Source organism: Coffea eugenioides, chromosome 6 (assembly GCF_003713205.1).
Source record: "Coffea eugenioides isolate CCC68of chromosome 6, Ceug_1.0, whole genome shotgun sequence".
Taxonomy (NCBI): Eukaryota; Viridiplantae; Streptophyta; class Magnoliopsida; order Gentianales; family Rubiaceae; genus Coffea; species Coffea eugenioides.
The window spans coordinates 16,369,757-16,390,872 of record NC_040040.1 but is presented as its reverse complement, the minus strand read 5'-3'; the positions used below and the strand labels follow the sequence as shown (position 1 = coordinate 16,390,872).

Below are 21,116 nucleotides of genomic sequence, written 5' to 3'. Positions count from 1 at the left end.
ATTGCTGCAACCATGAGACCTGTGTTGCTAGCAGTTTTCGTGCTTCTTGATTTTTTGGGTGCTGGAGCAGGAAGAGAGTTAGAGCCAGATTCAGAAGGGGATGCGGGTGGGGGAGCTGAAATCTTGGCTACAGGAGGCAGTGCAGGATCATCGACATCTGCATTTTGAAGGAGAGGTACAGCGGGTGCAGCCTCTGGAGGTTTTGCTGTAACCAGATTGTTAAACATGTCACCTGGATTGATGGGTAGTATTGTATATGGAAGATTGGCATTTGGATTGGAACATGGGGACCCTGCAGCAGCAAAGGACAGCAAGTTACCGTTTGTAAGCTAGGCATGTATTGTGTTGAAGAAAATAATAACATGTGTCTTCTTTATGCTCATCTAGAGCTCTTCTGTAGTGCTGCAATCACGTATTTGTCATAGAGTGGTCATTGTTTTATTTTTTTTCGTTGTCTGGCTAGTGGTAATGTCTCTATTTCTAACAATTCTCCATGAAAATTCAACAAACATTTTTTCCCCTCAAAACAGTTCTTCTGGTTGCTCATTTAATTTCATTGTAGAGATCAGAGGAAATTTCTCTTCCATACTTCAGTAATAGATGTATCATGATAGAGATGATTTCCAGGTTAGGCCAAAAAATAGAAGAAAAGAAACCATATGGTGGCCTTGATAAATTCCTAAAAATGCTGAAGTGGTAGTAAAACTTGCTCATGTAAATTGATAAATAAAAATGCTTACTCATGTATGCATTTGCTGTGGCAGGGTAGTCAGTTACGATTCCATCCACTCCTTTCTGAGTAAGAGTGGCGAGTTCGACATAAGGATCAGCGTAGTAATCAAATAAAAAGTTTTGGAACTCATTTCTCAGAATTCCCACATACACCGAGATGTTGGCAGCATGCATGACTTCAACAAGGTTGCTGTAATTCAAGGACATGAAGACGGGGTTTGGATAGTCCAGAACAATAGAATTTCTGAACACTTTAACAGCATCAGCATATTTTTTGACTTCCTGTGCTGTTTCTTGGGTTGAACCACTTATATCTTTGTCGATGGCCAAGACTCTTAGGTAAGTCTTGATGTCCTGGAACTTCGAAAGCACTGAACTGTCATCTGACTGAATCAAAACTTTCTGAGTAGATTGCTTATCCAATGTGGCGTTGCTCAAGGCAGTGGTGACAGCACCAACAATGTCAAGACCCTTGTTTGATGCTAGATAGGCAGCATTCTGATTAAAAGATCAAGTGTTAATTAACTTGTGCACGGTTGAAGAGTATAATCATGATGTTACATGAGACGTGGGATATGTAAAAGTTTTACAAGGAACCCGGAAGTCAAAATATATCTTGACAAATGGAGTCCATGAAAGAGTTTGAAGTGAAGTGAATCTTACTTCAATGTTAATTAGAACTCCTGTAACTGCCCTTTTCTTAGCAAGATCCAAGAATTCATTAAGAGTAACGAACTTTCCTGCATTCTTGTTTGCAGGGTTTCGAGCAAGAGGGCCATCAAAAACGCTTGCAAGTTGAGCTGAAAAGGGAGAAAAGCATCATATGTCAAAAGCTTGAAAAGGTGTTATAACCATTTTACTATTAAATAAAGCGTTTTGCTTACGTTTGAGTGATTGAATTTCAGTCCAAGTGAGATCAAAGGAGAATATTCCATTCTTATCTTGAATTTCAGGTATCCTGGTAGATCGGTCCATGAAAAGAGATGCTGCAGTGGTTGTCCCTATAAGATCAGCAGAAGGCAAGCAGAAGGCGGTTCCATCCTTGGACAGTTGAACAGAACAATCGATTATCTCGGTTCCATCATCTATGGCTTTCTGGTATGCAAGATCAGTCGACCCAGGGTAATCTCCACTTGCTCCGTCGTCAGATATTATCAGTGCTTTAATGCAAGAAGACAACGAGTTATTCCATGTAGCAATAGATTGCATAATTTTGTTTTCCAAGACTATGAAACGATACAAAGTGTAACACTATGAAACGATACAAAGTCTTACCTTTTACAATTTTGGGAGCATTCTTGTTCTGGGCTAGGCATGCTGCAACATGAGCAGTTCTCAGGTCAGAACTAGATCATGTAAAACCAAGGAAGAAAGCTAATGTAAAATTTTGAGACAGTTTCAGTCAGTTTGACTTTTTGATAGGTTTTACAGTACTCTTCCTTTTGACTCATTGAGAAATATATTATAGGAATGGAGGAGAGAAAAAGCATAATCTCACCAATGGACTCTGATGCGGTGGCAGGGAAATCCGTAATTACCCCGTCAACCGAAAACTGAGAATTGTCTATAAACTGCAGATACTCCTTGGTTGGATCATAGCTATAATTATAACTTAAGTAGTCATCATTTGCAAAGCCAGAAGCATACACTTCAACACCTGCTTTGTGGAAATCAGATACAGAACTCGTAGCAGGCAGCAATAGCCTTCCACTATCTACGGGCCATATGCTTTCTTTTGGAAGAATAATCCCGGATGCAAATGTCTTGATCATATTTATGTCTGACAGCAGTGTAACATATGTCTTCTTCGTTGTAGGTTCAACTTCGTTTATGTCCGGAATCTTAAAAATGAGCTTTGCCGGGTTCACCTTTCCTACTAAGCCCTTCAAGAATCCAATCTCTGGTGATGAAATGTATGCAGGATTCAAGTCTCTCATGGTATCTATAATAAATGCTGATGCGCTGAGTTTCAGTCCGTCGTAGAAACTAGGATACTGCAGCACAAAATTGCAACAACATCAAATCCAAATTGTGAAAAACAAAGAAATCCCAAAAATTTATGGACGACTCCTCTAAAATTCGTGATTGATTCTTGGTGTATTTTGAATTCTGCTTGTGTTAAATTACCATTAATTAGTGTCAGTTAAATGAAAATAAAAGAGCAAGGAAAGGACCTCGACGTTCATCCATAGTACTGGAGGAGGACCTTGCATGCCCACAACATCATAGGGTGTCAACAGAGGGTATGAACCATCCATACCAGGGGATCTTGAGTAAATGCTTTGCACCACTGCCAGAGAAAGCATGTGAGTTAGATCAATTCAATGGCAATTCACAATCTTTGTGTCTATCTGGTAGCAACTTAATTGTTAAGCAGAAGAGCATTACTAACTCAAGAAATTACTTCTTTGTGCAGATTAAACAATACGAAATGCAGCTTTCTAAGAGAGAACAGAAGGAGAATGAAGAAGGATAGCAAAAGAAACTATGCAGTAGCATGGAATTCATTATTTTCTACTGTTTGAAAGGGCACTAGCATTGCTTCCTAATCTTCTAATGCGTTTGAGTTCAACCCTTCTTGTAACTTTCTCTGTTCTTAATTGTAACCAGATGATAGTACTCTACAAACTGAGAAAGGAAACTGAAGCTCTGTATAACCGTCTGACAACTTACAGAAAACGTTTTTGAGTAGATCATCTGCCAAAAAATCCACCCCATAGAATCCTTCCACATTCTTTCCGTTTATGTTGTAGGTTCTTGGTTTCAAGTCTGGAAAAGCTGTAGCAATAGTTGTTGCATTTTGAAGGTTCAGACTAGACTGGCAAAAGCCCTGTGCATCCTTTGTAAGTTGGAGATCACAGAGTAAGATCGTGCTAGCCAAGCTCGTCTGCTGTGCCGTAGAATAAGCGGGTAAACTGGACTCTGGTGCAATTCCAGAGAATCCACCCCTGGCTACTACCACAGGCTCACCTCCTGCAAAGAGTCAAATCAGAAAAGGGCATACAAACTTATAATTGGACTAAAGCATTGAGATCATTCGCTTCCTTTAAGCAGGAAATTGAATACAACTCAATGTTATAATACATTACCATTTAGAGTTAGCCACTTTTTTGCAGGAGGGGGAACAACAGCAGGGTGGCGTCTTCCCCTGCCTCTGGCAGCCACTAGAGTGGTTTGGATCAACAAGAAAGACAATAACAGTTGCCTGATCATTTTCTTCCAATCCTGTCAGCCTGGTTGATTTCATAAATGGCAAACTATCAGATTTTCGCACGGGCATGCAGAACAGACACAGAAACACGTACAAGCACAGATTTATGTACCAGCAAAAACTTTGGAAAACAGAATACTGGCTTTCAAAGATGAATTTACCAGAAGTTGTGAAACCAAATTGCCTTCAGATTTGATCCTGCTTTAGCCTTTTTCCTTATTTAACTATGTTCTGATTTTCTCCCGGTTCAGATAATGGCCGACTCTGTTGCAATTATTTTTTAAATGTCGAATGCGTGTTGCCAAAACATTTCATGGATGTTTCCTTTTGATTTAGAAGATAACAGTATTAATTTCTGTCTCTCCAGAACAATAAAGATCAAGAAAATTTAAACGCCCCCTTTCTTCTACTTATGGTTTTGGAGTTGCATTAAATATTTGCATAACGTAAGATGGCTAAATCAAGATAAACAGTGTCCACAAAACAGGGATTTCGAGGACAACAGTAAATTCACATCGCATTGGTCCTATGTTCAAGTAATATTAACATTCGACAAAAACGATGAACGTGACAAATAAATCAAAGAACATTTCTATTATTAATGTCAAAGATCAAAGAGAAAACAACATGCAACAAAAAGGAAGGAAAGAAAAAGAAAGATTGTGCGAAAATTTACTTGAATTCTGAGCTTCAGATGGAAGAAACAATCATTTCCCGAAGGAGAAAAAAATGATACCGAAACTCCCAAAGGGAAGGAATGGGGAAAAGGGGAGCTTCAGAAATTTGAGAGATGAAAACTAGGCACATATTTAAGGTCACTAGCTCCCACACATTTGTCGCGTTAATTTCTGGTCTTTGAATCCATTCAAACGTCAAAAAAAAAAAAGAAAAAAAGCCCTGGTTTTGCAATATTTTCCCCTTTATTACTGCCACGGTCCTGTGTTTTGTCCTCCTAAATTCGAGGAAAGTCTGGCTGGTTTCCAACACCTTCATATACGGCAACAACTGACAACAGACAAATTCATAACCATTGAAACAGTTGTAAGCAAATTAATGTGGTAGTAATATTTATGGTAGAGTACATTGCTACAATGAATGATACCAGTTTTACGGTTAAAATTGCTTCTGTCCTGCATGATAAGTTTACATATAGTTCATTACTTTTTCAAGTTATAGACGAAATCCCACATGTTCTACACGATTACATATGTGCCCAGAGGTTTCAAATCATTTCTACACATCACGCCCCCTTGAAACTATTTAATTTTGAGATCATTTTATGAGTGTACTCAAACTTTGAACTTTGTCATGATCTGGAGTTGGGGAAATTACCAAGTTCTTATTGTGTGGTATTCAGGGAAAGTCGAATGGATATTACGTATAAGAAGAGCAGAGGTATTAGCATATGCTGAATTCTATACATAGGGGGGTTGGTCAATTTTGTTTGCTTTCACTGTTGCTAATAAACGTCTCATATATTATTGTTTTGATGAGTGACGCTAATTTTTGTAGGTCAAAGGAAACAAAGTAGGCAAGCTAAAAGTGCTCTAGACATGAATGCATTTTTGGACAACATTTAGAGTAAGCTTAATTTACATAAGAAGTGATAACCTACAATAGCAAATAAATTTTTTTTAAAAAAACCTATATTTGCAAATAAGAAAGTTGTTCAATTTATGGAATTGTCATGTGTTGTGCATCAAGATTGATTTAATATGATTTATGCATCCACCACATAGTGGTTTTTGGTCGTGTCGTTTGTTACATTCATCTCTATTCCTTCCCTTTAAAATTTCTATTAATTAAAAAATTTAACTCTGCTTTTAACACGATTCCATTTAACTTGCCAAGTGAACCCCACTTAGCATGTGAATTATCAAGTGAAATTTTTATATATTCGCGTGAAACTTTTTTATTGGCTCTTGACCATGACAAAAATTTATCATATAAGCTCTTATCTTTTGACACAAGCACTAGGAAGAATAGTTAGTACATTTATCAATCTCAACCATTGATAGAACGTTCAACATTGGATTATTTATGGTCTGCATGCAAGTAAAGATTTGAACCTAAAATGGTCCGTGCAATGGTTAAATTGCATTTTATAATACTATATACATAATTTGTTTTTGTTGCAAAAGTCATTTATTTTTTCCAATTCAAATTATATTATCCTCAGCTGCATTATCATCATCATATTCAAGTCTTCTTGTCTGCGACATCTATCATCCTTTAGTTGCTTCTGTCTCCACCGAGTCAGAAGTTGCATCATCCTTATATACGTACACACACATATAAATGTAAATTAATAATGTGACCATCTTTCCTAATTAAAAATGCACCAATTTTCTTCTCTGAAATCCTTTCACTGCTAGGTGGAAGCAAAAAAGCATCTAACAAGAAAGCCATAAACGGATATAAGTTTCCATCTCCTAAAACCTGTAATATTTAGAATAGTTTGCAGAGATATCGATGACAAACAATTGATAGAATCTAAACTATTTACAAGCTCAGAATATAACCCTGCTACTTTGCATATATTCGTGAAGCTATATACTAAATTAATAAAACTTTGACAATTCTGAGCAAAATCTTAATTATGATGGTCTTGTTATACCTCTAGTTTCTTGACTCTGTAATTTCTCCAACAGAGATAGTTGTGTGGCAAAGAGCCCTTTTTTACAAACCCGTCTTTATCATTATCCTTCTTTCTCCTCTTGCTTCTTGTCCGAATGTTCCAGACTACAAGTAACAGTCGCTGTGGTATGATTGTCAATGGAGATTCTTTGCAATTCATCGAATAATGATAAACAAACTACTCTTTATTGATTTTACTTGCAATATATATTCTTTTTTTTTTTGGAGACGTAGATAGACCCCAAGAAAAATATTGAAACCAGCTAATAGTTTCCTTGGTGGATTATGGCCAAAAGGTTAACAGCAAGATTGAATTGCCCAACCAAGAATATGTACCTGTATATGTATATTTATATACACATACATACACACTGTTGTTCCGCTAGAATAAAAAGAGTTAATACTATATAGGAATAATAAAACAACAATAATAATAAAGATATAAGAGTGCACAAATGCGGTGGTTTGAAGAACAGATATCTTGTTTTTTTTAAAATGATTCAATCGTCTGCAGAAAAATAAATTACGGTGTAGCAAGATGTCCAACTTATCATCTTAGGATACAGCAGTTCAGTCACATTTGCTGTTATTCTCTTTAGTCTATATAACTAAGAGAGTATAGCTCTATTAATACCGAATTTTCTTGCTAAAATATGAGATAGGAATATATAGAAAATATGTTATTTTTCTCTTGTTACTTATAGCTGTCAGACTTCTGTAGCATTGGTAGCCCATAAGTATTTTCTCTCTCGTAGTCCACACACATATACAAGTGATAATAGTTAGTCAAAAGCATTAGTTATACTAGTAACAATATGCTCAATAATGTAGGAATTATAGGTATTTAAATTAGAGGCATAGGTTATAGTAATTCTTTTATAATTGAAAATCTTTAATTGCTATCAATAATGTTGAATTCATGAGTATTAATCAAATACTAATAACTCTTACCATATTCTCTCCTTGTAACCTGTGCATTTAACTGAAAAATTGAATACCAACACACACACACACACACAGAGTGAAATAGTGAAACCAGCTAGTAGATGTTTAGGAAAAAGTTTCCTTAGTGGATGGATAATCTTTATCCATTTGAATCACAAGCATTTAGATCTATTTACTAAACGATTGCAATTGCCACTCGTAGTGAAACAGGTACGCACTTAAGGAGACCATCCTTCCTTATTTTCCACGTCTCCACGCCATATATATATATACTTGTTGAACCTTGCTTTGCTTTCTTCCTCAAGCTATACCTACAAGAAATATTCAAGAAACAATTCCATTTCATAACAAAATGTCTCCCGTTCTCTTAGCCCTTTTTTCACTCTTAATCTGCAAATCAATGGCATCCCATCAAGAAGTGGTAAGAGGCCTAAACGTGGAGAAGTACATGGGAAGATGGTATGAAACTGCTTTATTTCCTTCATTCTTCCAACCAAAAGGTGGTGTTGACACAAGGGCCACCTACACTTTGCGCCCTGATGGCAATATCAGTGTTCTGAATGAGGTCTGGGTTAATGGCCGAAGAAAATCCATCAGTGGCATTGCATATAAGGCCGATCCCAGAAGTGATGAAGCAGAATTGAAAGTCAAGTTCCGCATTCCTCCAGACCTTCCCTTCGTTCCTGTTGTTGGGGATTATTGGGTTTTATACGTTGATGATGGTTACCAGAATGCTGTGGTTGGCCATCCTACTAGGAGATTTCTATGGGTATGTTTTTTTCTCATCTAGTCTCTCTGTACAATTGATCAATTCATGAAAATGGTCAAAATCAAGCTGCCAGTGAAAATGGTGGTAAAAATTTAGACTGGGTGTATCTGTATTATGTTGATGTGGGTTCAAGGACAAGTGGCTAATGGGATTTTCTTACCTTAGATTCTGATGATACGATAAAACTAGAATAACACATTTTGTTTAGATACTGATATTAGCAGGTTGTCCATACATGCATGGCATTAATGAGAAAACTGGCGCTGCATAATTTGTCGAAGGGATAGTCAATATGTGAAAGGATTAGGGAAGAAAAAAAAAACTGCAGTTGGTTCCAAATCAATTGTATTTCTTGATCATACTTGTGACTTTGAAATTTCAAGTGTAATACTACGAATTTTGTTTGTTTGTTTGTCCAAAATAGTATTTTAATTGATCAGAAAAAAGGTGATAATATGAGATATCGCCTAGACATATTCATTTTCCAACAATAAATGAAAATTATTTGTTAGTATAAATTGTCTAATAAGCCAAAATTTACAGAATTTTTATTTGAAGTATGACAGTTTGAATATATTTTTTTTACCAAACACATTTTACAATGGCCCATAAAGCAAAATATTCTCAAAATATTATTGCTTTTGAGGGATTGTCTTTATTTCTATTCCTCTATATTTATCTATAGTAGAGGTGTTCAATTTTTGACATAGTTAAGAGGTTTTTTTTTTGGTCAATTTGAATGAAATGGAAAAAAATTATTTAAATACAGGTAAGGGCAATAAATGTGAATGAGTATTCCTATGCAGTAATTTTATTATGAAACTGAATCTTAATAAATAAAATTTTCGAAACCAAATGTTATCTTCTTCTCACATCATTTCCAAAATCAGTTCATATACATATTTTTTTTTTCCGAATAATAATACAACCTTGATATGAATCATGAAAATTTTCAAATCTTGAAAACAATTTGAAGAATTATTATAGGAGGGCGAACGGAATATCTCCATTTATCCCTCCCTAAATGGAAAGAATCCAATTGTAGGAGAGTATTTGGGTCATTTGCTTAGTGTGAAATACTACTATAATACACTAGTCGTATTTTCTTACGTATTAAAGACGTTCTAGAATGACCTGTAAAGCAATGGAAATAACCCGGAGCCTCTCTGGAACCTCTACAAATTCTATGGACCTTAAGTTTCCACGTCTCCAAACTCTATATATACATGTTAAACCTCTCCTCCTTTATCTTAGATCCTTATCAAGTACTAGTATTAATCCAGAAAACAGAAAAATCAGGTCCCATCTGGTAGTTTGGGCGCAAACCTTCATTATCTATCTATCTGCTTAGCCTCTATTTGATTCAAAATCTGCAAAAAAAAAAAAAAAAATGGCACCAAAGAAAGAGATGGAAGTGGTAAAAGGCCTGGACGTGGAGAGGTATATGGGTAGATGGTATGAAATTGCTTCATTTCCTTCGTTCTTCCAACCAAAAAATGGGGTTGACACAAGGGCCACCTACACTTTGAACTCTGATGGAACTATCCATGTTCTGAATGAAACCTGGTCTGATGGCAAAAGGGATTCTATTGAAGGCACTGCCTATAAGGCTGACCCCAAAAGTGATGAGGCAAAGCTCAAAGTCAAGTTCTATGTCCCCCCCTTCTTGCCTATCATTCCTGTTACTGGGGATTACTGGGTTTTGTATATTGATGATGATTACCAGTATGCCTTGATTGGCCAGCCTAGTAGGAAGTATCTTTGGGTACGTTGTCCTTGTCCCTTTTTGATAACAGCATCATGCTTCTCTAGGTATAACTAAATCGTGTGACAATTGATTGCTTTTCTGTGATGCTTGATTCTGAGAATCTGATACAAAAGGGAAAAATTTGCTAGCAAAATTGGTTTAATGTGATTTTCTTACCTTAAGTTCTGGTCATACAAATAAGACTAGAATAACACATTTGAAGCCAGGGAAGGAAGAAAGAAAGAAGAACAGAAACAGAAATTATATCCTTCCATTGTCAATTATATTGATTAGCATTTTAGCAGAATGTGAATTATGGGATGTATTAGATGCCCATAAATGTCGTTTTGGCTTTATAAAAATATCAACTCCACCAAGGTTGGTTAATTTCTTTAATTAACCCAAATATAGACTAGAATAGATGGAGTAATTATGGATGTAAAATTTAAAATGATAATCATGCAACCTTTAGATTACTTATTCGGATTCCTCATTGAAAATAGAAATGCTCTCAACTCAAAATTTCGAGCTCTCCTTATTTGTGATCTTCTCTTCTTTTTTGTCCCATCGAAGGATTCTTGAATTGAATCTTTAGCTTTTTACGAGCATAATTCAGAGGTGGTGGTGTTGTTTAACAGATACTGAGCAGGAAAACCCACTTGGAGGATGAGATCTACAACCAGCTTGTTCAAAAGGCTGCTGAGGAAGGCTATGATGTTAGTAAGCTGCACAAGACACCACAGCATGACCCTCCTCCAGAGAGTGATGGTGCTTCCACCGATAACAAAGGGATTTGGTGGATCAAATCTTTATTTGGGAAGTAGTTAGTAATAGACCCCTTTTCGAAAATTGCGGCGTTAGTGATGCAATCAGTAAAAGAAATAGTAGTGGTGTTGAATAAAAGGGCCTTAGAGTCCCATCTTTGGTAATGTAATTATTATTTCTGCTGTGTCCTTGCTGTAATGTTTGAGAATAGTGTGGTTTGATCTCGAATGCAATTTGAGTCTTTGCCTAAAACTGTTTGTTGCTTTATCTTTGGGGTTAATTTCACTTTGTCCCCCCAAACTTTGGACGATTACCCACTTAAGTCCCTAAACTTCAAAATGGGACACTTAAGTCCCTAAATTTATAAATACCTCCCACTTAAGGAAAATTGTTAACAAATCATGAATGCCGTTGGTGGTCGAAGTGTCCCATTTTATGAGGGTTTAGGGATTAAAGTGTCCCTATTTATAAGTTCAGGGACTTAAGTGGGAGGTATTTATAAGTTTAGGGACTTAAGTGTCCCATTTTGAAGTTTAGGGACTTAAGTGGATAATCGTCCAAAGTTTGGGGGGACAAAGTGGAATTAACCCTTATCTTTGGGATCAAGTTTCTTTGGATACCTCCACGTCCAATGGGGCCTTTCAATGTCAATGCTAGACTTAAGCGTTAAGGGATTATAGGAAGGTCCACTTGGAATATGGAGATGAATCTTGGTGCCCACAAGTGAGGTCCATCTATTTTCTTGGAGCCCAGGAAACTGTTGCGATTGATTTCTGATGCAACGGCTAAGTTTCGCGGAGGAGATATGCCATGAGCTGTAGCGATCTTAGCAGTATTGCGAAGCATCCATCGTTATCGACCAATTCGATAAATCCACGGCCTAGGTTGGGTGGAAAGAAATGCCAAGAAAAGAAAAGAATTTGAGGGAAGCTTGGGGGACAGGGAGACGTGACTATTAAAGGAGGCTAAATGATTTGGACACTGTCAAGTTTATCTCAAAACAACCAACCAAGAAGATTATAAACAGCTTAGTTGGATCCATCACCCTTCCCTGCTCTGCACCCCTAGTATAGGACCAACTGTGAAAACGTTATACTCCCAAAAAATTTTTTTTTAAAAAAAAAGGAATTAGCCCTTCTAAGAAGCGAGGGAACATTTTCAAGTGCTAGGCCGTTTGAATATGGGGTTTCGACAAGCTCTACTCTTTATCTCGAGAACAACTGCTCAAGCAATCCACAAAAATGTTGTTCTCAACAGAAATCTGGGCGTCAACTTTGCCTAACTAAATGCCCCAGAAAACAAATGGTTGCCTCCTGGTCCTGGACCCGTGGAAAAAACTAATACACTCAGAACTCTTTTTAAATAGAAAATTATTTAAGTTAAACCTCTAGAAAAACTACACAACATGACTTGTTAAGTTAGATTAGTCTGTAAAACTACAGTCCAACTCTCACTAGTAATTTTGCCCAATTGCTTGATAACAATAATAGATAAGTTAGATTAGAGAACGTGCGCATTTCCGTTCGTGATTAAAAGTTCGCTGATGAACGGGCATTAGCATAGAACATCTTCAACTAGGGACTCTTGCATATATATATACTGAAATTCATGTATTAATAGACGGGCAGCATTAGAAATAGTCGGTCATGAAAGAAACCCTGACTTGTAATTGAGAAGACATCCTGTAATAAGAACGACGATAATAGGCCTATAAGAATCCAAATCATTTCCTCTTCATCAACCATAAAACCAAGGAACAAAGGGGAAGCACAAAAGGCATTCAATTTGACCACGACTGATGAATGATATAAACAACAATCAACTTCTTATATGTATAATATCAGACGCGCGTGAAATACATGGTTGAGCAGCCCCTTCATCTTCAGAAGATTTACAACATCGTACAGCACTGATTAGTTTTCTTTGCCTGCTTGTAGAACATCTGTTTAACAAGAGACAAATAAGCAAAAACTTCAGTAATGAGAGAATTGATTAATGAATTAAAAGCTCGACCAATCAAAATCAGTAGATATCCAAGACCTTTTCCAACTTAAAAATCAGTTTCTTACTTTCAAAAACCACGCGTCCCATTTTTGGAAATTTGCAATCCCATTTTAGGAAATGCAAGTACAAGCAGACAACCCCATACATCTCAAAATTGCCCCATCACTTCTCAAACCATGCAGACAGACTCGTCAAACTATAGCAGAAGCTATATTGACTTCCAATGAAACACTACGTCAAACACAAATACCTCTTGGTTCAGCAATAAAATACCAAGAAAAGCCAAGTGGTTAACTGCATGCACCTAAGCTTCCAGATACCCATTAGCCCTATGCTAAGTTACAAGACAAAACATGACAGGGCACTAAAACACAAGAATGAAGATAATAACACCACTAGGGGAGCAGCCAAAACCACCTCCCAAAAGAAAAGAAAGAAAGAAACTGCAAAAGCTTTCAATCCCTCCCTACCAAATGCACATGCACTGAGTAAGAGAACAAAATTTGTAACATGAAAAGAATTATGCATACATAGCCTAAGACATAGAGTTGCCAAATGTTCACTTGGAAAAGCTAATCATCAGAGAGATTTTTTGTTTCTGTAATCTGCACTACCATTTTAATTTTTTTGGCCCCAGATGGTGACCTGAGGGGGTTAATCCAGGCCCATTCAAACATGCAGCCAGCTTTTACATAAACTGAAATTGAGCTCTTTATCACGCACCTGTGAAGCTGCACTGAGATCTGAGCTCTTCTCAACCAAACTATCCAGCTTCTCACCACGTTCTAGGACACTGTCAATAGTTTTGTGCTGCATTAAATACAGAAAAGATATATTAGATTTTAACTGATAAAAAGAACAAAATAAAAGATCAAATTGAGACACTGAAATAGAAGTATACGATATGAGTCACTACAGCAAATCCACACACAATATTAACTAGTCAAAAAGCTCTTCCAAAATGAGTAGAACTGCAAAAATAATGTCAAAAACTGATGCATCTTGTTAAAGAGGACAAACTAATTTATAGAGAAAACTTGCTAAATCAAGATTGTTACTGACAAGGCAAAAGGTTTTTAAAGTCTTTGAACTAATGATGGGCCAGTTGAATCACAATAAAAAAGTAGGCTTGTAGCAACTTGAAAAATGAAATAGGCTTGTAGCAACACAAAAACGGACCTATTCAATTTGTTTGTGATTAAGTTTCAAAGAAGCAAACCACCTAAAGAAATTGTGTAAACCACGGGTATAGATTATTATAAAAAACTAAAACCTCTAAAAGCAGATATCAAAACACCAATCACAGCTATACAGTCACTTAATTAAGGGAAAATCGCCAAATCCTGAGTTGAAAAGCTCGCTGCAGAATGCTTTTGGAACACATTTTTTCCATTGATGAACGAACTTAATAAAACTAGTGACGACGGTTCAAGAAGCAAGATACATATAGATCTCATTAAACCTCCAACCTAAAAGAACCCAGTTTCTGGGTCCTTGTATGGAAGCTATCAGAGTCACAAACATGAAGCAGCATACACTAAAATAAAACAGCAGCAATTCTATCAACCTGCAGTTATCTACTTGGAACACTCTCGTCAATGATTAGAAGAACGGAAGGAAGTAGAAAGAAAATCGATGCATAGACATCTTTTGTCATTTTTCAATTGTTGATAAAGGCCAAATATGAAAATACTCCGAACAGATTAAATTGCAAGATCCACCAATTACATAATCTCAAAGGCCAATTTTGAGGTTCAATAACTCAATCAATTTATAGTATCTCCACTATTAACAAAGTCAAACAAGTAATGGAAAAGAGAGATTCCTATCTCTTAAACTACCTCGAACACATTATACTCATTGAGAAACAATGCAAAGTTCATAATTCAGATCCAACCAAATAACTCTCATTGTAAACTTGTCTCAATTATAGCAGTATTAATAACTGCAGTAGAAGCAGAAAGAAAAAAAGGTGTAGAAGAATGGCTACTTCTTACATATACAAGTCCAAACATGTAAGGTAAAATTCAGATGTTAGAATGTGCATCATGCGATACACCAAGCTATAAAACAACTACTGAATATTAAAGTCCTTGACTTTTGACTTATGAACTTTAACTAGAAGCATCACTTAATAAGTCTACTCAGTCAACTAACATTTTAATCGCACACACACACACACACAGTGTGACATGTATATGGAGTTAAAAAATTCAGCAACATTCACTAACCATTGACTTCTAGGATCTTGCTAAGATACAAACCAAGTTGAAAGGTGTATAGACCCATTAGGATAAAGTACTTACAAGGATAATTTTTGTCTCATCCAGCTCCCTCTGAATTTTCAACAATTTGTCAGCCTCGGCAGGATCCTATAGAGTGGAATGGCAAAAGATCAGTGAAGGTAAAAAGAGAACAAAGCTTCAGCTCATTCCATCAGCAATTCTTTATATATATATATAACTTCTAAATTGTACAATGCAGTAGCATGGAAGTCCTAAAGACAACTTCCAAACAAAGTAGAACAGAGACATAATGCTTCATGTACCTGGAATTTGGACAAAGCTCCATCAAGATAAGGCCATGATTGAGTGTTATCAGCTTGCGCCGCTCTCCATGCATCACCAAAATTTTTCTGATACTCATCCAAGACCTGACCAAGTCAAAGTCATCAACTTGTTATATCCAGAAATCCAAGCTGACCTCCATGTTAGTACAAGTTCCAGAACAGGAAAGCTAACCTGGTTTAGCAGTGAAAAGGAACTTCGGACAGGATAATGATCATCCATAAAACCCAGTGCGCATAAGCCATTTCGATTGTATGCATGCACCTTGTACTCTAGAGCAACAAAAAAAAAAAATTCAGCTTTAAGCAATTATACGATACCATCCAGTAATATGATCTCATGCATAAGGGGGATGAGTAAATAGATAAAAGATGATATGAGGGGTAGAACCAACTTAAAGAGATGATACACATAGAACAAGCATGAGTTAGTATAACTCGTTAAGCATTAATCTTATGGTGTAGACCTTAAGTCTAACTCATGGAAGAATTGCCCAAACAACAGCAATATATGTGGTTTACTTCTTCCTTTTCCCTGCATCTAAGGTTGGTCGCATCAAAGGATCTTTTGCAAGGCACTGAAAGAAAGGTCATACAATAGGCACTTAAAAAATTTAATACCCTACAAATCAACCAGCGTTGGTATAAAACTCAGTCTATCTTACAGTATTCAAAGGATATGTATTGGTTTCAGCCTCCAAAATGAAGAAAACCTAGAACAGATCAAAATGTTGCAAAGTTTTGCCAAATGTGCCTGACTATCAAGAATCAATACAAGGGATTTTGCCTACTTTCCAGCTAAAATGGGAGAACTTGAATTTAATACTTCTTTCCAATGTGCCATCTAGGATCACCAACTCTCAGGGAAATGACAGTTTATCAAAACAGACTATGAAATGCACAAGTCGTCATTTTTTCTTCCAGTCAAAAAGTAAATCTTTGACAGAAATATTCAATCAAAAAATGCCTAACAACTTCAGCTAAAAAACGTAAATTTTCATGTTCAAGGGCCTCGTCCCAGTTAAAATTCCATAACTCGCATAATCCTCATTTTCTTACTCTCATTTCTAATTCAGAAACAAAAATACAAAATTCGTCAAATTAAGAAAGACACGTTAACTCATCAGATTCTAATCCCTAGCATAAAACTACAAAATTCCTACAATTACCTGTATTAGTTCCAACAATCTTCCCTAATCTAAACCTAAATTCCCAAAAACCGAACGATATATTCTCCCCGCAAAATTAGTTCCCACATAAATCCGCATAATTTCAACAGATTGGACTCCTGTTAGGATTAATATTAGGCTAATTCCTACCTTCGTGCTGGACGGATTGACGTTGGCCAGGAGGCGTCCGTTTGGCGACGGTCCGACCGACGAAGACGATGAATTCTCTGACGCTGGATTTCTGGAAGAATCCGAAACTGCTGACGTCAGTTGCGTTGGCTAATATCACCGGATCCTTCGACTCGTCCGGTCCGACCTTCAGCACCAACAGCGCCGTGATCTTCATCCTTCTTTCTCTCCCCGACCAAAAATAAATAAATAAAAATTCTCTCTGCAAATAATATCAATTCTAGCTCAGTAATACAAATTTATCGACAAAAGAAAAAATCCCAATTAATGAATAAATCTCCTTTTTTCCTCCCACCCTTCTCCGTTCTCTCGTCTAAATTCTTCGTCTGGAAGAAAATTGAAGTTTATATTCGTTTTTGCTGTGACTACTTTATTGTTATCTGTCTGTTAGAAATGTGTTAATTTAATTATAGTTGTAGGAGGCTGTAAACCGGAATTTAACTTGTTTTACAGCTGGTCCTTGGATCTCTGCCACGTCGGATTGAGTGGACTTTCAACCAGGTGTATAATGTTGACTGGGCTGATCAATTGAATGACTTGTGCGGACAGTTCTATTTGACGGTTGCGATCTATTAAACGGTGAACGCGGGTGATGGCATTTGAGCTTGCATCCACGGCCGTGATGAGATGAGAATAACCCCCAATTGCAGTGATAGTGGGAATAGAATAACAGGATCCAGCCGACGCGCACCGATTTTTGTATTCCTCGTCCACTATCACCGGCAATGGTGATAGCCTCCTAGGATTTGAATTGTCATTTTTGCAGAAAAATTTGAGTTTATTGCCAAAATAACTCTTCTTCCGAAACATATATCCAAAGTAACATAGTTTTAAAATTTATTATCTTTATAATTCTTTTTTTGTCACATAGGTTGCATATGTGACAGGATAGAGATAGAGGTACATTCCATCTCTTTTTCCCAACTAATTTTTTTCTCGATTCTCTCTTTGAACCTTCCCACCTTTTTTTTTCGGTTAGTTATTTTTCGTTTTTTCATTATTTTTTCTTGTCAAATGTAATTGCCAGAAGCCAATATTTATATTAACAACATCTAAAACTTCATTGTCATTCCTGATATTATATCTGTGGATGAAAATATTCTTCTCAATTTGATAATCTCAAGATAAACGAAGGTTATTCTCTTATCTTTTTTATTGTGCAATTTTTTGAACATTCCTATGGCCTTCAAAAATTTTGAATACTAATTGTTTTAACAAATGATTTCTCACATCGTGTGTTTGATAAAATGTTAATAGGAAAACTACGTAACAACATAGATTCATACTCAATATGTTTGATTTCCGCCACATATATAAGCATGTTCATTTGTAGCGCCTCTCTATCACATGATCAAATAATCTCATATACTTGAAGTATTTTTGCACATTTATTCAAGATCAATTAATGGCTTGTGTTACTTTCAAGAAACTTTAGCATTATCTCAATTGCAATAGTTTGATTACTTTTTGTAAAAGTTCTTTTCAAGGAGTCGGAAGCATAACATAAAACAAATATGATAGTCTTGAAGTTTTTGTAACTTTTTCTTGTTATTGCTTACAATTTTCATTGCAACTTTTGTATTTTACAAATTTATTTTTGAAAAATATATGCAATAAGTTTGATACATTTAAAAAAATTACAAAGAGCAATAATAGCAAGGTCAATAATGGTAGAATTTATTTTAAATAATTATAAGGAAATTATTAAAGTTATGCAATCTGCTTGTGCCTCTATAATAAAAAAGTTTAAATTTTTAGTTTTTATTGGAAAGTATAGACTAGATTAAAACTTTCCTTTATTGTTATACTACATGGCAATCAGGGTAATTAGGTGGCAACAATAACATCGATTTGGGAATAAAATTTGAAAGTGAATCATATTGGGAATATTTTTTAGAAAGAGTGTTATTTTGGCAAAAAACTCGAAAAATCTCTCGTTTGGATTGTTATTTTTTTGAATTTTTAAAAAAAAAACATATTATAAAGATTTGATACATATGAGATAAAAAAAGTGAATAAAAAATATGTTTATAAAAAGCGTATAAATCTTTTGAGGAAAAATAACTTTCTTCCGTGAACACATTTTTGCATTCCTCGCTCGCTATGACCTTTTTTGCCAGAAGCTAAAGAGTAATTTCTAACCTAAACCCACAGTAATACCAAAAGCCGGTAACTTCTGGTACCACTGAGGAGACTATAAACTACACTCACACACCCAACTCAAACGATGTGGGATACGGGGAAGGGAACAGGGGACTATGCCAATCGAGTTTTAACCCTACCACTGATCTTTTTTTCCTTTTTGCCAGAAGCTAAAGAGTAATTTCTAACCTAAACCCACAGTAATACCAAAAGCCGGTAACTTCTGGTACCACTGAGGAGATTATAAACTACACTCACACACCCAACTCAAACGATGTGGGATACAGGGAAGGGAACAGGGGACTATGCCAATCGAGTTTTAACCCTACCACTGATCTTTTTTTCCTTTTTGCCAGAAGCTAAAGAGTAATTTCTAACCTAAACCCACAGTAATACCAAAAGCCGGTCGCTCGCTATGACCGGTAAGGGTGATTGTTTAGGATTTGAATTGTTATTTTTTGTAAAAAAAAAAAAAAGTTATGCATTTTACTTTTTGTGAATACATTTGTTAATTATTTTTTTTATTTTAGATACACAAAATCGTTACAGTATATTTTTCGATAAAAACTTTTGAAAATAGAAGCCACCAAAAAAGTTTCAAAGTTGAGAAATTATCACATGATTCCCATAAAATCTGACATGTATGTGAACAGTAGCTTAATATTACATGTAATATAAGATTGTATAATTAATTTGTAATGAATTAAAAAGGTTAAACTATTTGAACAGGCAACCCTTTTTCGTTCCCCTCCCACTAAACTATACCTCCATGTCTATTTTAAGTTGTTAAAAGCCTTATGGAGCGGATGTTTTAAGTTTTACCGAGTAATACCATAATTTTGTGGTGAATATCCTCAATCTTGGTTGTCTTTCTAAGAAAGTCTCTCGGAGAATTCATGCATAATTGGGGAAATTCTTAAAGCAGTTAAAGTATATATATAATCAACAAGAGTTTACCAATTTTTTTAACAAACCGATGGAGATTTTATATTGTTGATATTAGCCAAGTCAGAGTACGTACTTGTTCTTTGTTTTTTTTTTTTTTTTAACTATTTGAGATTTTGTTTTTTTGAAGGAACTATTTCAGATTTTACTATCACATTGTAGTCATATCACTTAGTAATTATTAATATAGCTAAACGCATTCTTTTTTAAATGAGAGAGATGAGATGAATAAGGTAATATTCTGGGATATTTGCATTTATCATTTATCCGTAATTTAAAAAATGAAGTTTGAAAAATCTCGAGTTTTCCTTTGATCTTGTAAGACTGTCTCTATAAGTTGACAATGTTGTCTCTGACAACTCTTCATTTTTTTTTTTTGTTGACGGAGTGGGTGTCCGGATCAATTCTTGCGGGGCCTGACTAATCCCACTCCAGCCCGGGAGGAGAGGCCCCATCCCCCCGAACACGATAACCACGGGACTCGGACCATTGCGGACACTGGACATCAACTCCTAAGGAAGCTTGTTGAGACCAACCGGGTTGCCCATGAGGGGCAGACAATTTGGTGGGAGGCAAGGGTTGAACCCTCACCTCCCACCCACCGGGAGAGGCGGTGGCCACTGAGCGGTTCTCTGACAACTCTTCATGGTTTAGTTAATCCTAGAGAATAGGTCTTATTACAAATTCAGATGTTTCACTTTCGACAGCAAACTCCACTGTTCTGTCACTTTGAGCTAGTAAGAACCTTTTCCCTTTTTATTTTTTATTTTTTATTTCGTGAATAAAAGCTAGCAAGGCTACAAAGTTGTATATCATCCCATCCCAAGATGCACTGGTACATATGGCAAACTTGAGATTACAGAGTCAGGAGTTTAGTTACATTAAGGGTATGTTTGTTTAGACTGAAAATATTTTCCCGAAAAAGTTTTCCAGAATTTCTGGTGTTTGGAAGCAAAAGAGGTTGGAAAATGATTTCAGCTGGAAAATGTTTTCATGCCACCGAGTGGAAAATAACTTCCACAACAACTTTCCTGAAGTTAATTTCCGATAACCAGATAACCCGCTCCCAGTGCTAGAGAATCACCAACAGCAGAATCATATTAGTCACAATATCAGTGGGTATTCCACTGGAATTCTTAAAAACTTTGGTTGCACATAATTTGCCAAGCAATTTGAATTGATAAATAACAAGTATCTGCACTCAACCTGCAAACTAAAGTATTGCTGTAGAAGTACTGAATTATGACATCAAACCTCGTGCTATAACACATAGCGACCTATCTGCTCTTCTCCCT

General features: G+C 36.1%; 4 protein-coding genes across 4 annotated transcripts; 2 read left to right on the top strand and 2 right to left on the bottom strand.

Annotated features, from left to right (window-relative positions):
- Window positions 1-543: 543 nt before the first annotated feature.
- On the bottom strand, window positions 544-6,740 carry LOC113773699 (glycerophosphodiester phosphodiesterase GDPDL7-like). The gene is made up of 10 exons (XM_027318322.1): window positions 6,561-6,740; window positions 6,286-6,382; window positions 3,822-3,962; window positions 3,406-3,705; window positions 2,907-3,022; window positions 2,231-2,726; window positions 2,008-2,049; window positions 1,617-1,892; window positions 1,396-1,532; window positions 544-1,230 (listed from the first exon to the last, which is right to left on the bottom strand). The coding sequence occupies exons 1-10, from the start codon at window positions 6,738-6,740 to the stop codon at window positions 544-546; spliced, it is 2,472 nt and encodes an 823-aa protein (XP_027174123.1).
- Window positions 6,741-7,925: 1,185 nt separating this feature from the next.
- On the top strand, window positions 7,926-8,466 carry LOC113773698 (temperature-induced lipocalin-1-like). The gene is made up of 2 exons (XM_027318321.1): window positions 7,926-8,294; window positions 8,428-8,466. Exons 1-2 carry the CDS (start codon window positions 7,926-7,928, stop codon window positions 8,464-8,466), a joined length of 408 nt encoding a protein of 135 aa, XP_027174122.1.
- A 1,080-nt stretch (window positions 8,467-9,546) lies between these two features.
- Window positions 9,547-11,058, top strand: LOC113773223 (temperature-induced lipocalin-1-like). Its single transcript, XM_027317824.1, has 2 exons — window positions 9,547-10,059; window positions 10,680-11,058. The coding sequence occupies exons 1-2, from the start codon at window positions 9,685-9,687 to the stop codon at window positions 10,863-10,865; spliced, it is 561 nt and encodes a 186-aa protein (XP_027173625.1). The 5' UTR covers window positions 9,547-9,684; the 3' UTR covers window positions 10,866-11,058.
- A 1,343-nt stretch (window positions 11,059-12,401) lies between these two features.
- On the bottom strand, window positions 12,402-17,107 carry LOC113775601 (VAMP-like protein YKT61). The gene is made up of 6 exons (XM_027320554.1): window positions 16,696-17,107; window positions 15,552-15,649; window positions 15,359-15,463; window positions 15,117-15,182; window positions 13,534-13,620; window positions 12,402-12,748 (listed from the first exon to the last, which is right to left on the bottom strand). Exons 1-6 carry the CDS (start codon window positions 16,889-16,891, stop codon window positions 12,698-12,700), a joined length of 603 nt encoding a protein of 200 aa, XP_027176355.1. The 5' UTR covers window positions 16,892-17,107; the 3' UTR covers window positions 12,402-12,697.
- Window positions 17,108-21,116: the final 4,009 nt, after the last annotated feature.

Coding starts and splice junctions, on each gene's coding strand:
- LOC113773699 (XM_027318322.1), bottom strand. CDS start 6,740: ATGAATTGCAAAGAATCTCCATTGACAATCATACCACAGCGACTGTTA. Junction 3,023..3,405: donor TCTACTCAAAAACGTTTTCT/GTAAGTTGTCAG, acceptor TTTCTCTGGCAG/TGGTGCAAAGCATTTACTCA. Junction 1,893..2,007: donor TGCTCCCAAAATTGTAAAAG/GTAAGACTTTGT, acceptor CTTGCATTAAAG/CACTGATAATATCTGACGAC.
- LOC113773698 (XM_027318321.1), top strand. CDS start 7,926: ATGGCATCCCATCAAGAAGTGGTAAGAGGCCTAAACGTGGAGAAGTAC. Junction 8,295..8,427: donor CTACTAGGAGATTTCTATGG/GTATGTTTTTTT, acceptor TGTGGGTTCAAG/GACAAGTGGCTAATGGGATT.
- LOC113773223 (XM_027317824.1), top strand. CDS start 9,685: ATGGCACCAAAGAAAGAGATGGAAGTGGTAAAAGGCCTGGACGTGGAG. Junction 10,060..10,679: donor CTAGTAGGAAGTATCTTTGG/GTACGTTGTCCT, acceptor GTTGTTTAACAG/ATACTGAGCAGGAAAACCCA.
- LOC113775601 (XM_027320554.1), bottom strand. CDS start 16,891: ATGAAGATCACGGCGCTGTTGGTGCTGAAGGTCGGACCGGACGAGTCG. Junction 15,464..15,551: donor CCTTTTCACTGCTAAACCAG/GTTAGCTTTCCT, acceptor TGACTTGGTCAG/GTCTTGGATGAGTATCAGAA. Junction 13,621..15,116: donor ATGAGACAAAAATTATCCTT/GTAAGTACTTTA, acceptor TATTTAATGCAG/CACAAAACTATTGACAGTGT.